The sequence below is a fragment of the Balaenoptera acutorostrata genome, chromosome 13 (assembly GCF_949987535.1).
Source record: "Balaenoptera acutorostrata chromosome 13, mBalAcu1.1, whole genome shotgun sequence".
Classification (NCBI taxonomy): Eukaryota; Metazoa; Chordata; class Mammalia; order Artiodactyla; family Balaenopteridae; genus Balaenoptera; species Balaenoptera acutorostrata.
Genome location: NC_080076.1, coordinates 90,452,211 through 90,467,833, shown reverse-complemented (window position 1 = coordinate 90,467,833; position 15,623 = coordinate 90,452,211). Strand labels below are relative to the sequence as shown.

At 45.3% G+C, this 15,623-nt stretch overlaps 1 protein-coding gene across 1 annotated transcript in view; it reads left to right on the top strand.

Annotated features, from left to right (window-relative positions):
* Positions 1-15,623, top strand: part of TMEM132D (transmembrane protein 132D) — a 711,716-nt gene that overhangs the window by 600,139 nt on the left and 95,954 nt on the right. Inside the window, exon 5 of the mRNA XM_007189646.2 lies at positions 5,694-5,834. Coding sequence (XP_007189708.1) covers positions 5,694-5,834 — 141 coding nt within the window. The remainder of the gene's footprint in view (positions 1-5,693; positions 5,835-15,623) is intronic.

Here is a 15,623-nt window from a genome sequence, read left to right as displayed (position 1 = left end):
GATGGTAGAGCTGAAGGATCGTCAGAAATAGGAGATGGAGGGCAAGTTGCAACTTCACTCACACCGGACGTTGATGGAACGCACGTTTGCATCTTTGAAGGTTCGCAACTTGAAGGTTCGTATGTAAGGGACTTCTTACTGTATTTATCGAACACTTAGAACTTCCTAGGCACGAGGCAGTGTTGTAAACACTCTGCAATTATAAACTCACCTAAACCTAGGGCAAACGCAAGAGGTGGGTACTGTTATCCCCATTTTATAGTTGAGAAAATTTAGGCACCAAGAGTTAAGTAAGTTGGATTCCCTGGCAGTCCAATGGTTAAGACTCTGCACTTCCAATGCAGGGAGCACGGGTTTGGGGAACTAAGCCAAAAAGTCAAAAAAAAATTATATTTAATAAAAAAAATTTTTTTAAGAAGAGTTAAGTTGCCCAAGGTCACCCAGTGAATCGTGTCAAAGGTGGGATTTGAACCCAATGGTCCCATATGAGCTTCCTCACTCTTAACCAACTACACTGAACCATGTGGCTCTTAACAGCAAACTCCAGCTTTGGGGGTGCAAGAGACAGCGCCAACTCCGGCATCATCTGTGCACAGTGGGAAGGAAGAAAGGGGTAGCACGAAACAACCTTCAGAATCTGTTTTTTTTTAAAACTTCCATGGAAGGTTCACCCAGTGACTGCCATTTATATGTCACAGACCAGAACTGTGTCACAGCTTAAGTGCAGCCAAAGAAATGTAATAATTTTAGCTGGGCATTTTACAGCCTCAAATGAAATTGGCATTTTCGTAAGTAGGCAGGAAGGCATAATGCACACTGGGTGAGTTACAAACTGTCTCTAACACACAGATCCATCTCTTGATGTGTTTTTAAAAATTTTTTATTGAAATATAGTTGGTTTACAATGTTGTGTTAGTTTCAGGTGTACAGCAAAGTGATTCCGTCATCATATATATTCTTTTTTAGATTCTTTCCCCTCATAGGTTATTACAAGATATTGTGTATAGTTCCCTGTGCGATACAGTAGGTCTTTGTTGGTTCTCTCTTTTATATATAGTAGTGTGTCTCTGTTAATCCCAAACTCCTAACTTATCCCTCTGTCCTGTTTTCCCCTTTGGTAACCATAAGTTTGTTTTCTATGTCTGTGAGTCTATTTCTGTTTTTGACGTGTTTTAGACTGCTCCCCATCTCCTGTAATGTTTTCCTGTACCCATTATCTTCTCCTCTGTTTTAAAATTAATTTTCAAGAGTGCATATGAACAAATGACTGTGCTCATACACAAAGAGAAAATTGGAATCCTAGAAGCAGGAGGAAATTTTTAAAAAACAAACAAACACTCTAATGTTGGTTCCAATCCGTTAGACCTCCATATGACAAATTACTTCACACTTAAGTCACAGCAGACTGTCGATGCTGTATGCATTTCCCTTACACCCTTCCAGACCAATTCCCAGTGTCACCGTCTGCCAGGAGCTTTCCTTGGGACTGTCGAAGCCTGTCTGCCTGCACACACAGCAGGCTGGACGAATGTATAAATACCCCAGCTCCCTTACCCCTCCGTGGAATTATTTTTAGGGGTGTATTTCAGATAACTTCCCCGCAGGGAAATATATCATATTCCATTTCAACATATTGAAATATATAAAATGCACGGTATATTATTTCGTAAAAGAGATCAACCCCTGCAGGACTAAGCTCTAGTCTCCACTGTGGTCGCTGGCAGGACACACACCCTCATTGGCTGTCTCTTCCTCCCTGTATCCCTTCCCCACTCCCTTCCTGAAGTTTCCTGAACCTCCCAAACAAATGGCCCTTGAGCCCTCGTCCCAGCATCTATTCTAGGGGCTTTCCAAACCGAGATGCGGGTCATCATTTCTCCAGCAAAACGAGGACGGTTATTGTTTCCTTACAATAGCTGATAATTAGTTAGGTTCCAAGAAAAGGATGTGTGGCCTCACTCATGAGGTTGTCCCTTTTTCTGATGCCACAGTCAGCTTCTCTTTCCCCACCCACACTCCCTCCTATCCTCTGGTGACCCTGAAGTTCTGCAGCTGTGTTGTCAGATTCCCAGGAAGGACTTACTGGCAAGAACAGGATGTCCAGGTGGCAGAAGGCGAGCATGGAACTATCAGTAAGAACTGACACGGAGCTTTCTCCAGAGATGCTGCCTCTGTTTCCTAGGCGCAGGGGCTCTGATAAGGCGAACTCATGGCAGTAAGGCAGCTGAGTTCAAGGGTTTTATGGGATCATGTCTCAGCCCAAGCCAGGGCTCAGCAGGCACTTTCACCACCACCCTCTTGTCTAGAGACTTTTGTGAGCCATCCACACACCATTCACGTCCTGGAGAAAGCCAGTGATGCACAAGAGAAGGTTCTTTTTTTTTTTCCACCTTATTTATTTTTTATTTTATTTTTTGCACTACTCAAAACTTTATTAATGCAAGTGAAAGAAACAAACTTAACTAATTCAAACAAAACACAGCAACAGCTTAAAAAGAAAAAAGCAGTAGGGAATATATTGCTTTGTATAACCATGAAGTCCATGGATTATTGGGTGGATTTGATCTAGGTTTCTTTTTTTTTAATTTTTATGTTATATTGGAGTAGAGTTGATTAACAATGTTGTGTTAGTTTCAGGTGTACAGCAAAGTGATTCAGTTATATATATATACTCTGTACACATATATATACGTATATATATATATATATCCTATTCTTTTTCAAATTCTTTTCCCACTTAGGTTATTACCGAATATTGAGCAGAGTAAGAGAAGGTTCTCGATGTCAAAGAATTGCACAGAGAAGGCAGGGGAATACCAAGCCTGAAATCTCAGTCCCTAATCCCCACCGATATCCTGCAGGCAGAGGGATGCTTTCTGTTTAGAGGATAAGGAGACACCCCAGATGTGCGGGCTCACAGCTGCTCATTGGTTACCCCCGGGTCGTTTCTCGTGATGCTGACCTGACTGCAAATGCATTAAAGGCCTTTTGAGTTGGAGCAGACATGCTGTTTACTTTTCCACCACTGATGTGCAGAATTGTTTCCTTTGATACTGGTGTCCTAATGCTGCTCCCCTAGTCTGTTTTTTCCCTGTGAAGTGGGCCAGTTTGGGCCCGAGAGTTAAAATGCTTTTTTCCACTTCTTCCCAAAGGAAGAATAGTTCCTTTGGATCTCTACCCTTTAGAGTAGAAAAATACGCCCGGCCTTTTTCCTTCCCAGAGGCAACGGAAAGTACCGTCACATTCTGACTAGGCTCCTTTATTCTTTTACTATGTTTGTACCCAAAATAAAACAAAATCTGGCTGGGAACCCACAGGGGAGGAAAAAAAAGGTGCATAAGCAATGGGGCATTTGGAGGCCTATGCATATTCAGACAGTTTGAGGCATGGTCGTTGAAATTCAGGAACATTACAAACTGTCGTCTTGTCTTTTAGAATTAAAATAAAGGAACAAAATATATATTTATATACATATATGTGTATATATATATATTATCATTTCCAAAGGCTAAACCAAATGAGCTAAGTATAAAATGAACCAAGTCCTATAAAGGAAAAATAAGATGTTATATAAGAAATGGAAAGTTAACATAAGGAAAACAGTTATGTAATTTTAAGATGATAAACTTCTACGCCTTCTTCTGGCGTGCGGCTAAACAGGCGTTTGTGATTTCACATGAAAACCAAATGAACCAGAATCTGTGCAAGTCTGTCTCTAAGAGATGTAAAAGCCTCCCTAAACAGCTCCTAGGGCCTGTGCAGATGTTTTCTTGCTGCTGTACCAAGGCTAGGTCAGTCAAGTTCAGACTGACAGAGGAAACTCGGTGTGTGTGCTGACACAGAACCTCTTAGAACACGATGGACATGTGATGAACGGGGCTTGAACTGAGAATGCCATGGGCTAGAACTCGGAAGTCTTGTTATACAGAGATTTCAGGTTACGCGGGGACTTTGATTTCCACGTGATTGGAAGTGACAATCCCTGCAGAGAAGAATGAGATTCCTAGGGCTCAGTGTTCTCCATCTGAGAAATGGGCTCATATGATCTCCCAGGACTGTGCCAGTTCACAAGCCACAACAGTATATGAGTAGCCGAAGAAGGCATGGGCGCGCTGGGGAGAGAAGTGCAGAGTAAGGATCATTGCTCAGTGTCTGGGAAAAGTCACCTGCGTACCCAGTGCCAAGAAGAAGGGACTCATGCAGACAGATAATCATATGATATCACTTATATGTGGAATCTAAAAAAAATGATACAAATGAACTTCTTTCCAAAACAGAAATAGAATTACAGACATAGAAAACAAATTATGGTTACCAAAAGGGAAGGTGGGGGAGGGATAAATTAGGAGTTTGGGATTAACAGATACACACGACTATGTATAAAAGAGATAAACAACAAGGACCTACTGTATAGCACAGGGAACTCTAATATCTTGTAATAACTGATAATAGGAAAGAATCTAAAAAAGAATAAATATATGTATATATGTAACTGAATCACTTTGCTGTACACCTGAAACCAGCACAACATTGTAAATCAACTATACTTCAATAAAAATTAAAATTAAAAAAAGAAGGTACTCATGCACAGAGGACTGAGGTCCACAGCAAGGAGATGCTCATGCTGATGTGAATTCCATTTCCTCCCCTGTTGGGCCCTTCTCCAGGCCTTCCACGGGCTCTGGGCGAGGTTCTGGTGAGCAGAAAGCAAATGCAGCCCGCAGAGCTTACCGCCTAGAAGAGGGATGGAAGGATTGAACGACTATAAGTAACAGTAAAACGGCAGCTGTGTCGGGTGCCTGAAGGAGAGGCCCTGCCTTTCTTTCCGGGGCTCTGAGGGGCTGTCATGTCCTCAGCCTCTGCAAGCAAATAACAGGGGCAAGCGGAGGGTGTCCCAGAGGACACGTATGTTGAGCTGAGCTCTGGAGGGAGTGTTTAGTAGGGAAAATGCATGCTTGAGTGTGTGTGTGTGTGTTGTGCATGCGTCTGTCACATTGATGGGGCTCTGGGAGTGTCACTGGGGCCATCATAGCATTCCAGACAAGCACAGAGGCCAGGATGTGAAAATTGACAGGAAGTGAAAGAAGCCTGAGGGACAGACTACAGAGTGAGGGTCTCTCACAGCCTCTGCCTGCCCCCTGCATCATTACTAATCTAGGCACCTTGCTCCTCTGGCCAACAGTTGACTGCTTACACTGGAATCATTTTGTGTGGATTTATACCAATTGGAATGGCGAACGCATGGACTCAGGAGCTGAACATCCTGGGTTCAAATCCCACCTTCACTACTTCCTAGCTGTGTGACCTTGGGCAAATGACAAAACCTCTCTGTGCCATCCACAAAATGGAGCGAATACGAACGCGCGTTGGGATGCTGTGAGAGTTCATAGGTCCATATTTATGAAGTGCTTAGGACAGTTCCTGGCACATGGTGAGGTTTGTCAAGCACAATATTAGTGACACATTTGCTCCTCTGCCCCTACACATGATACCCCTTCTCCATCATCCTCTCCCTGCGCAAGTCTGGGTGATGGCGGAACGTTACCTCCCGGCCGCCGTGACCCCTCGGCCGGTGCCCAAGGCCGGGCTCTGTGAGCCTGAGCAGGGGTGGAGCTCTCTGCAGGGAGGCTGGGGAGGGCGGGCCGCACGCGCGCGTGCAGGGCTGTGACCGCGGGATGCGTTTGGTCTTCCAGGAGGCGGAGATTCTGAACACAGCAATCCTCACTGGGAAGACGGTGGCCGTGCCGGTGAAGGTGGTCTCCGTGGAGGAGGACAGCGCCGTGACAGAGCTCAAGGCTGTGGAGTGCCGGTCTTCCGACGAAGACGTCATTAAGGCAAGTGGACACCTCCCGGCCCCCGCAGAAACGCGCTGTCGTGTCGGCATAAGTGTTCGTCGACCCGCTGGGACCACGGGGCCCTCCGGGGTACCCCCCCATCCCGCTCTGGTTATCCTGCCGCTTCCATTGCCTGCCCAGGAATAGAACAGGGCGAGGACTGGTCTGGGGAGAAGTCTAGGTCTGTGATGCGCTGACCTTCCGCGTTTCCAAGCGCTTGTGGCCTCTTCGCCACCTCCTGGGGGGGTCGCGAGGGATGCGGGACCACCATCCTAACAGAGGTGACTGTGCCCCGACCGCCCGGCTGGGAAGGGGAGGGAAGGGGGCGTCAGAAGCTAGATGAGCACGTATGCAGACACGCTCTGAGGTGATTTCAGTGCCCAAAGCGTTTGTGGAAAATCAGTGTGGGTATAAAGTATACAGTTACCCCCAGCTTTGATTCACAGCCGTTCTCCGCTTCCCTGGCCAACCCGCAGAACTCTCCTTGACTTAGGGACGGGGTGCCCAGCTCCCGCCGGGCCTCGTGTAAGTGCCGAAGACTCTTTCCTTTCCTCCGGCTTCTTCTTTCTCCTTTTAAATTGAACGCAGAAGTGATCTAGAACGAAGGCCCTCGGGGGGATGCACCAGGCGGGGGACTGAGTTCGCTCTGCCAGGCAGCTTGCAGCACGATGCCAGTCGGCAGGGGAGAGGGCTTTGTCACACGCCACCACCCACTGCGGACACAGAGGCATCCCGGCACCTCCTCTGATGCTGTGAGATGCCAGCAAACGCCCCAGGCTGGCGAGGGGTGCGGTCCGGGGAGGGGGACTCCCATCCTTGGGGTCCCGGGACTAGGCGGAGCCCACTGGCCTTCCTGCCTGTTCTGCGCAGGGACCGCAGGACCTCTCTGCCCCCACGAGAACCCCAGGGCGCGTTTGCACCCACGAGAGGGCAGTGGACAAACGCAGCTTTGAATCGCCGCTAAGCGCTGGGGCCCGTTTCAGATGTGAGACCACAGGTTAGAGGCACATACCTGTCCTTAGTTGCTTGGAGAGAAGGCGGAGGGGGGGGAAGACGACGGAGCCCTGTGACGCGTTACATGGTACGCCGCCGCCCGCTTATTCCAGAAGCCCCTTCGCGTCACCCAGGGCATGGTACGCCCATCCTTCGAGTGGGTCAGAGCAGCAGCAGGGCACAGCCTGGACTTCCCGTTCTCTCTCTCTCCCACATTCAATCCTTCAGCAAACCCTGCTGGCAGTGCTATCTGAACGCACCAAGGAGCCAGGAGCCAACCCTTCCCCGTGGTGTCCCGCCACCACCCCACTCCAAGCCACCGTAACCCTCCTGGGTCAAAGCGGTGGCCTCCTGGTTGGTTTCCCAGGGGCCACCTTGGCCGCATGCAGCAGCCGGGTTGACCCAAGTGCAAGCCTGGTGATGTCATTCCTCAGCTCGGAACCATCCACTGGCTTCCTCCCGTCTCAAAGGAAAAGGCAAAGTGTTGATGAGGACGGGGCAAGTGCAGCCCAGCCGGCCACGCCTGCCTCAACTCCGACCTCGCTCTTGCCAAGTTCCCTCTCGCTACCTCTGTTCCAGCCACGCTGGAGACTTTGCTGTTCCTCTTACAGTTCAGAAACCCTTTCTCCTCCCGCATCTGCTAACTCTCTTCGCCTCGATGGCTGCCCAGCCTGCTCTCTCCTTTACCTTCCTGCCAAAGCCTTTCCTGAACAAATTTGTAAAATTTTCACACAGCCCTGCCTTTCTCCATCCCTGCTTCCTCTTTATCCATCATATTTTTTCATATATGTCATCTATTTATAGTCTAGTCTATGTAATTGTACATCATATATTTATATGTCTTCAACTGTATTATATAGTCAAAATTTTCATTTTATTTATTGTCACACTGTCTCACCGGATGTAAACTCCATGAGGGCAGTGCTACCTTGGTCCCCTTCATTCGCTGCTGTATCCCTGTCGCTTACAACAATGCCAGGCCTGTAGTAGGTACTCAGCAGATGTTTGTGGAATGAATGAATGAACAGTGCAGTAATGAACAAGGAACACTGAAGAGGAAATGTATAACTGAATCATGAAAGCGTTTTCAGGGGAAATATTTCAATTAAGACCTGAAGAATGAATATACATCCAGTTGGCTAGATTGTAAAAGACATGAAAGGACATGGCAGGCAGAGGAAACAGCATGAAGGAAGGTGGTCAGAGGTGGTCTTGGTGCTGTGTGGCCGTATTACCTTGGCCCCCTGTGATTTCAGCTGTAACTGAAGTAGAAAGTTGTTGCACATGCTCTGACGGTGTCCCACCCTAGAGCCTGGTGAGCCTCTCAGCTTATCTGTCTCAGGGATATTTCCAAAGCTGGGAGAGCTTTCTCAGTCTTCTGGGGAGTGAGCATCTCCAGGGGCAGCCCTACACCCATAGAGCAGCTGCCGTCTCCATCCTTCTGAACGTCTGTGCCTTCCACGCAGTTGCTCAGAAGCCCCCAGCAGGGCTGAGTCCCACGTGCTCCAGGGACAACCAAATCAACAGCACACCTTTTGTTGTTGTTCCCTCCTTCCTCCTCTTGTCTTCCTTACCTTTCTCATATCTGCTGCCATGAACCACTTTCCTGCCTACAGCTAATCCTTGTCTCAGGCTCTGCTCTCAGGAGACTCCGAACTGGGACTTCCCAGGTGGCACAGTGGTTAAGAATCCACCTGCCAATGCAGGGGACACAGGTTCAAGCCCTGGTCCGGGAAGATCCCACATGCCACGGAGCAACTAAGCCCGTGCGCCACAACTGCTGAGCCTGCGCTCTAGAGCCCGCGAGCCTCAACTACTGAGCCCACGTGCCACAACTACTGAGCCCACGCGCCTAGAGCCCGTGCTCCGCAACAAGAGAAGCCACCGCAATGAGAAGCCCGCACACCACAACGAAGAGTAGCCCCCGCTTGCCGCAACTAGAGAAAGCCTGTGCACAGCAATGAAGACCCAACGCAGCCAAAAATAAATGAACTAATTAATTAATTTTTTTAAAAAAAGAGACTCCAAACTAAGATAGTGGACAGAGGCGTGAGCGATCATGGGATGTTTGGAAAACTACTGGAGCTCAGCATGGCTTGAATGTGGGAGGATGATCGTTCATGATAATGATAAAAATAACTCCCTTCTCTGAAGCGTTTACGACGTACCAGGCGCAGTGATGGTCTTCACTTCTAGAGACGGGCAAGATCCTCATTTGAAAAATAAGGAAACTGGGTCTCATTTCACTAGGCAAACATCACAAGCTGACGTGAAGACATGTAGTTGGAGAGAGAGTCTAACTCAGATGCCGGGGAGCCATGGAAGCCAGGTCCTGGGGTTTGAGTCCTGTAGATGTCAGATAATCACTGCAAGAGTTTAAGCAGAGGGGTGGTTTACTTAACTTTATTATTATTTCCTCAAACGAGCATTTATTGAACCACGATCGGGAAGTTCAACCAAGAGACCATTGACCAGCTTGCTCTGACCCATCCAAGTTGTTCCTACTTTTTAAGGTCCTGTTGAAGATGCGCTTCTTCCATGAAGTCTGTGATGAATCTGCTCCACGTTGCTATTTCTTATCATTGAAACCATATGCCATTCGATCTGGTTTATCATTTATTGAGGACCCTCTCCATCATGGCCCCAGGAAAGCGCTAAGGAAACTATGAAGGTGAACCTGCAGAAGAGAAAGATCTCAGAAACCACACATACCCCTGGGGAGGTCTATTACTTACACTTTTATCAGCTTCCGGTTTGCAACACTCTGCATGTCATTTTATATTCCAGAAAGTCTATTTGTTGGTTATTTATTATGAATTGGGTATATCATCCATTGTGCGTTTCTTCTTGGTTGTACAGCTTTTAGGAAGCACTGCTGATTCCTATCATGGACATGTATGCTTTGTCTCTCCAGCTTTCATTTACCCTTTTTCTGATAACAATAACCTGGTTTTCTCTAGAAAATTCCTCCACGTCTTTGCAGTAAATTTGTGCAAATTTTTTCTTTCTTTTTCAAAATTCTTTTTTTAAATTATTTTATTTTTTTCTTCCAGTTTTATTAGGATATAATTGACATACAGCACTGTGTAAGTTTAAGTGTGCAGCATAACGATTTGACTTACATACATCACGAAATGATTATCACAATAAGTTTAGTGAACATCCATCACTTCCTATAGATACATAATTAAAGAAATAGAAAGAAGTGTTTTTTCTTGTGATGAGAACTGTTAGGATTTACTTTCTTAACTTTCATGTATAACACACAGCAGGGTTACTTCTGTCTATTATGTTGTACATTACATCCCTAGTACCTGTTTATCTTATAACTAAGGGTTGGTACCTATGGTTGTCTTCATCCAATTCCCCTCCCCTCACCTCTCGCCTCTGGTAACCACAAATCTCATCTCTTTTGTTTGTTTGGTTGGTTGGTTGTGGAGTATAATTGACCTACAACGCTATGTTAGTTCCTGGTACACAGCCTAGTGATTTGATATGTCTATACATTTCAAAATGATCACCACGATAAGTCTAGTTATGATCTGTCACCACACAAAGATATTATACATAGTTATTGACTGTATTCCCACAGTGTGTATTTCATACCCGTGGCTCATTTAATTTATTTTACAAATTTATTTATTTAATTTCTTTATTTTTGGCTGCGTTGGGTCCTCATTGCTCCGTGGGCTTTCTCTAGTCGCAGCGAGCAGGGGCTACTCTTTGTTGTGGTGCGCGGGCCGTTCGTTGTGGTGGCTTCTCTTGTTGCAGAGCATGTAGGCACACGGGCTTCAGTAGTTGTGGCTCGCGGGCTCTAGAGTGCAGGCTCAGTAGTTGTGGCTCATGGGCTTAGTTGCTCCGCGGCATGTGGGATCTTCCTGGACCAGGGATCGAACCCCTGTGCCCTGCATTGACAGGTAGATTCTTAACCATTGCGCCACCAGGGAAGTCCCTCATTTATTTTAAATCCATGCAATTTAAATGGTATTGTGTCCATCTCAGCTTTCAGCGGCCATGTGACCTGTCATGGCCAATCAAAGCATTGCATCCCTCTGGACACTGTCATTGGCTTAGGGAGAGACCCAGTATCCAATCCCAGCCAGTCAGATGCAGTCCTGAGACTTTGGCTGGAACTCCTGCAAGAGAAGCATTTTATCTCCTTTTGTTCTTATTCCTCATCCCTGAGAGGATATGCTGGAGTTATTAGGGTCCATCTTGAGAAAAGAGCCTGCCAGGGAGTTAAAAACAACAGAGGAAGCCAGAACCGCTGTGCAGAAAAGTCAGTTCCTTATGACACTCCTCAAACACTTGAATCCCACCACACCACTTCCTAAATAAGAGCGAATGGAGTCCTTTTGTGCAAAGCAATTTGTGTTAGTCTTACCATACCAGTCATCAAAGAAGTCTGCATTGATATTTGTACCCTAAAGAGTTCCGAATGACTTGAGTCATCTTGGGAGTCATGAAATCACCGTCAGAAATGCAGAGACTCAAGGAAAGTAGAGAAGCTCCCTGCATTCAATTTCACATCCATCCACAGGACTCACCACCTGATGCAAAACTTAAAAATCAAAATCTACAACCTACACTGCTGTCACCATGCTGCTCTGTGAATCACAGGTGTTGAAAGAGAATCACTTGGTGTAGATAATGTTTTGGTGTCATTTAGAGGCCCTTGAGAAAGAAAGCCAAGGGGTCCTTGGAGAAGCATCTCAACACCTGTTCAGAGGCTCCTGGGAAACCTCTGAGCAGCAGGTCTGTCTTTAAAGTCCATCTCCCCTGCCCCCCATCTCTTTATTTTTATTTGCTTTCTCTTCCTTCCCCAGCCAGAGGCCCAGTAAGCTCCTGTGCTCTCCTCCATCCATATCAAAACCTCCTCTCAGGAAATCACTGGAAGACTTATTCACGCTGAACTGTAAATTATGTGAAGGCGTGATACCTTATGCCTCCCAAGGATGCTGGGTTTTTAAGAACGCAGTGGATTGCTCATGGATGCATTTCAGATATTGATGAGACTATCCTTTGTGATTCTTAGGGGTTGGAAATAACAGGAAATCCCACCCACACTGACATAAGTTTATATAAAAAAATAATAATAAGTGTGGTTGATGTAAGTGAAAAGTTCATTCAGGGCTAGTTTTGGGGGGTTTTGTTCAGAACCTCAAGAGATACCATGAGAATATTCTTCTTGTCTCTGTCTCTCCCACCCCCTCACCTATAGCCACACTTTCTTCTGTATGAGTTTCATTCTCACAGAGACTGCCCCTTGTGGGAGCAAAATGGATGTCTCAGAACTGGCGCAAATCCAAGAGAAAAGAATATATGGCTTCTAGGCCAGTCCTGTATAAATCCTGGGATATGCTCTGATGAGACCTCTTTATCCTTGAAGCCCAGGCGCCCTAACACTGATTGCCCAAAGCCTACCTCACCTCAAAGCACATGAACTGAGAAAAGGAGGGGGAGGGGGGAAGGGGGCAGGGGTGCCCCAGGGGAGCTCTGTGTGCTCTTACCACCGAGTGGGCTGGTGGGCTCCCAGCAGCAGAAGCAAAACACACCCCCTACAGCCCCTTAGGACTGGCAGAGCTGTGGGGCTCAGGGACACTTAAGAGCCCCTAAAGCTGCCCGCGGGGCAGCTGCTCTATTGCAAAGCGAACTGCACTTCACACACAGCAAAGAAGATGGATTTGGACTCCAGTATCACTCCTGAAACGCTTGCTGAGTTGGTTGTTTCTTAACTGAAGTGTAGTTGATTTACAATGTTAAGCTAGTTTCTGCTGTTCAGCAAAGTGATTCAGAAATATATATCTATATATTCTTTTTCAGATTCTTTCCCATTATAGTTTATTACAAGATACTGAGCAAAGTTCCCTGTGCTCTACAGTAGGACCTTGTTATTTATCTATTTTATATATAGTAGTTTGTATCTGCTAATCCCAAACACCTAATTTATCCTTCTACCCCCACTTTCCTCTTTGGTAACCATAAGTTTGTTTTCTATGCCTATGAGTCTGTTTCGGTTTTGTATATAAGTTCATTTGAATCTTTTTTTTTTTTTTAGATTCTACATATAAGCAATATCATATGATATTTGTCTTTCTCTGTCTGACTTACTTCACTTAGTATGATCATCTCTCGGTCCATCCATGTTGCCACAAGTGGCATCATTTCATTCTTTTTTACAGCAGAGTAATATTCCATTGTATATCTCTCTCTCTATATATATACAGATATAGATATAGATATAGATACCACATCTTTATCCATTCATCTGTCGATGGACATTTAGGTTGTATGGGTGGTTATTTTGAAAATAAATCTCTCATTATAGGAATAGAATCTGTATCTACAGAGTGGGGTGAAACCACGTGCTGGAGGCAGGGACTGGACCCATATTTGTCCCCTCACCATTGGTGGAGACCCTAATGGATGCAAATGAAGCTTCAGAGGCAGAAAAAGAGCCTGTAGGCTATACGGCATTAACTCTGTCCATGTATCTGGTGCTGTCTCTTCCTACCACAGCATCCTATTTGGACACCAAATAATAGTGTTCCTACCCTGAAATTGACTTACTAGTGTCAGAATTTTTTGTTGCTTGATTAAGAATAAATGTTTTAGTTTAGAGAAAACAGTATTTCTTTTCCTCAAACATAGACCCACCTTTTAGATCCTAATTCTCTTCTTCTCTATCCACCTGTCAGTTTCTAACATATAAAGCATCATTTCAGAATTGTTAGTAGGTTTTGATTCCTGATACAGGTTAAATGTGGATAGAAGTACTATACCAGTAATAATAATAGAAATAGCAGTGATTCTATAAGTGTTGAGTGTTCATTACCCAGCAGGTGAGCATTTCTTTAATCCTCACAGCAACCCCAAGTAATAGTACTATTTTTATCCTTATAGTTCAGATGAGGAAATTCAGGCACTGAGAGGTTTGTTTGTGTGTGTGTGTGGCAAAATACATATAACATAAGATTACCATCTTAACCATTTGTAAGTGTACAGGGCAGTGACATTAAGTACATTCACATTGTTGTGCAACCAACATTCACCTGCAGAACTCTTTCATCTGCAAAGCTGAAATTCGATACCCATTTAAACACTTAAGTCTCCATCAAACACTAATTCCCCCCTCTCCCTGCCCCTGGTAGCCTCTATCCTACTTTCTGTCTCTGAATTTGACCGCTCTAGGTACCACATATAAGTGGGATCATACAGTATTTGTCCTTTGTGTCGGGCTTATTTCACCGAGCGTAACGTCCTCAAGGTTCAGCCATGCTGGAGCATGGGTCAGAATTTCCTTCCTTTTCAAGGCTGAATCATATTCCTTTGTATGGATAGACCACATTTCATTTATCTCTTCATCCATCGATGGACATTTGGGTTGCTTCCACCTTTTGGCTATTGTGACTAATGCTGCTATGAACTCACAGAGTTTTGACACATCATTAGAAACCAAGATTCATGATACCCGTTTTGTTTTCGCTTCTATCACTCATCCTTCAGGACAGGGGTTGGCAAACTACGGCTGCCATGGTAACAAGTTAGGAACACCGATCTATTTATGCTGTGTCCATGGCTGCTTTAGCAATGCTGTGGCAGAGTTGAGTAGCTGTGAGAGAGACTGCACAGCCAAGAATGCTTACCATCCATTTCTTTACAGAAAATGTTTGCCCACCTCTGTTCAAGGACTCTGAGCAGGCCTTTCCTTCATGGGTGATTATTTACCGTGGCACATGGAGAGCCCACACTCCCAGCCAAAAATACCTCCTCCACGCATGGATGCTAGCAGTCCCTTCAACAAGACATCATACCATTGGGCTAAGCATTAATTCTCCCTGCACTCCTTTGTCAAATCGAACGTACTTATGGGAGAGACTGTATATATCCACTCCTGAAAATTTTGTCAGGATGAACTTGCTTGGATCATTGTCCTCTTTGAGAGTAAAAATCAGGACAAGCAGAGATTCTGCCTCCTGGGAAAATGAGGAAAACTGGGAAAATGGGATAAAGTGTGTCAGAGAGGGCAAGCCAACCTTGCCTTCCATCCTGGGTTAGCCAAGAGTAGCGTCAGCAAACATACCTCACACAAAATACTCAGCATCACCAGTCGAATATATAGCGCATCTTTCTATTATGCTCAGACATTCCTGGCAGTCCTTCTCAATACCATCTATCATGGGTATAAGAGATGAAAGCTCTTTGGCATCTTTGACCTAGAAAGAAACCACATAACCTCTCCATACCACCTCACTTATAGAGAATTTACATAAGGGATCTTGGAGAACATTAAGGCCAGGGATCATAACCCTAGAATACAAGATCCACATGATAACTTAAATGTGTAAAGAAAATATGGAGTAGTGGGGACAGCAGCAAACTGAGCAGCATACGTCCGATCTAAAGGTGCAGCCAATGCCGCATCCTGCGTGACTATTGCTGTACAAAAAGAGCACACACAGTGCTTAAGAGTTTGGGCTGTCATGCCAAACTGCCTGGATTTAAATCCTGGCTCTGATGTTTACAAATGAGAACCGGGCCTGGATTCTTAAACTCTCTGTTCCTCAGTTTCTTCAGTTGTAAGATGGATATAACATTCTTATGACAAATTTGGTTCTGCATTGTGTTGAGAAATCAATCGATTAGAGCCACTTTGATCACTTGTATACTTGTTTTATGAGTAGCAATTTACCTTTTAGCTACATCCCTAACTTCAGGAATATCTGCACAAAATCTTTCCAAGTTTAATTTAGAACTGAATAAGTGGGGTCAAGGTTAGAAGGTAAAGTGAACTTT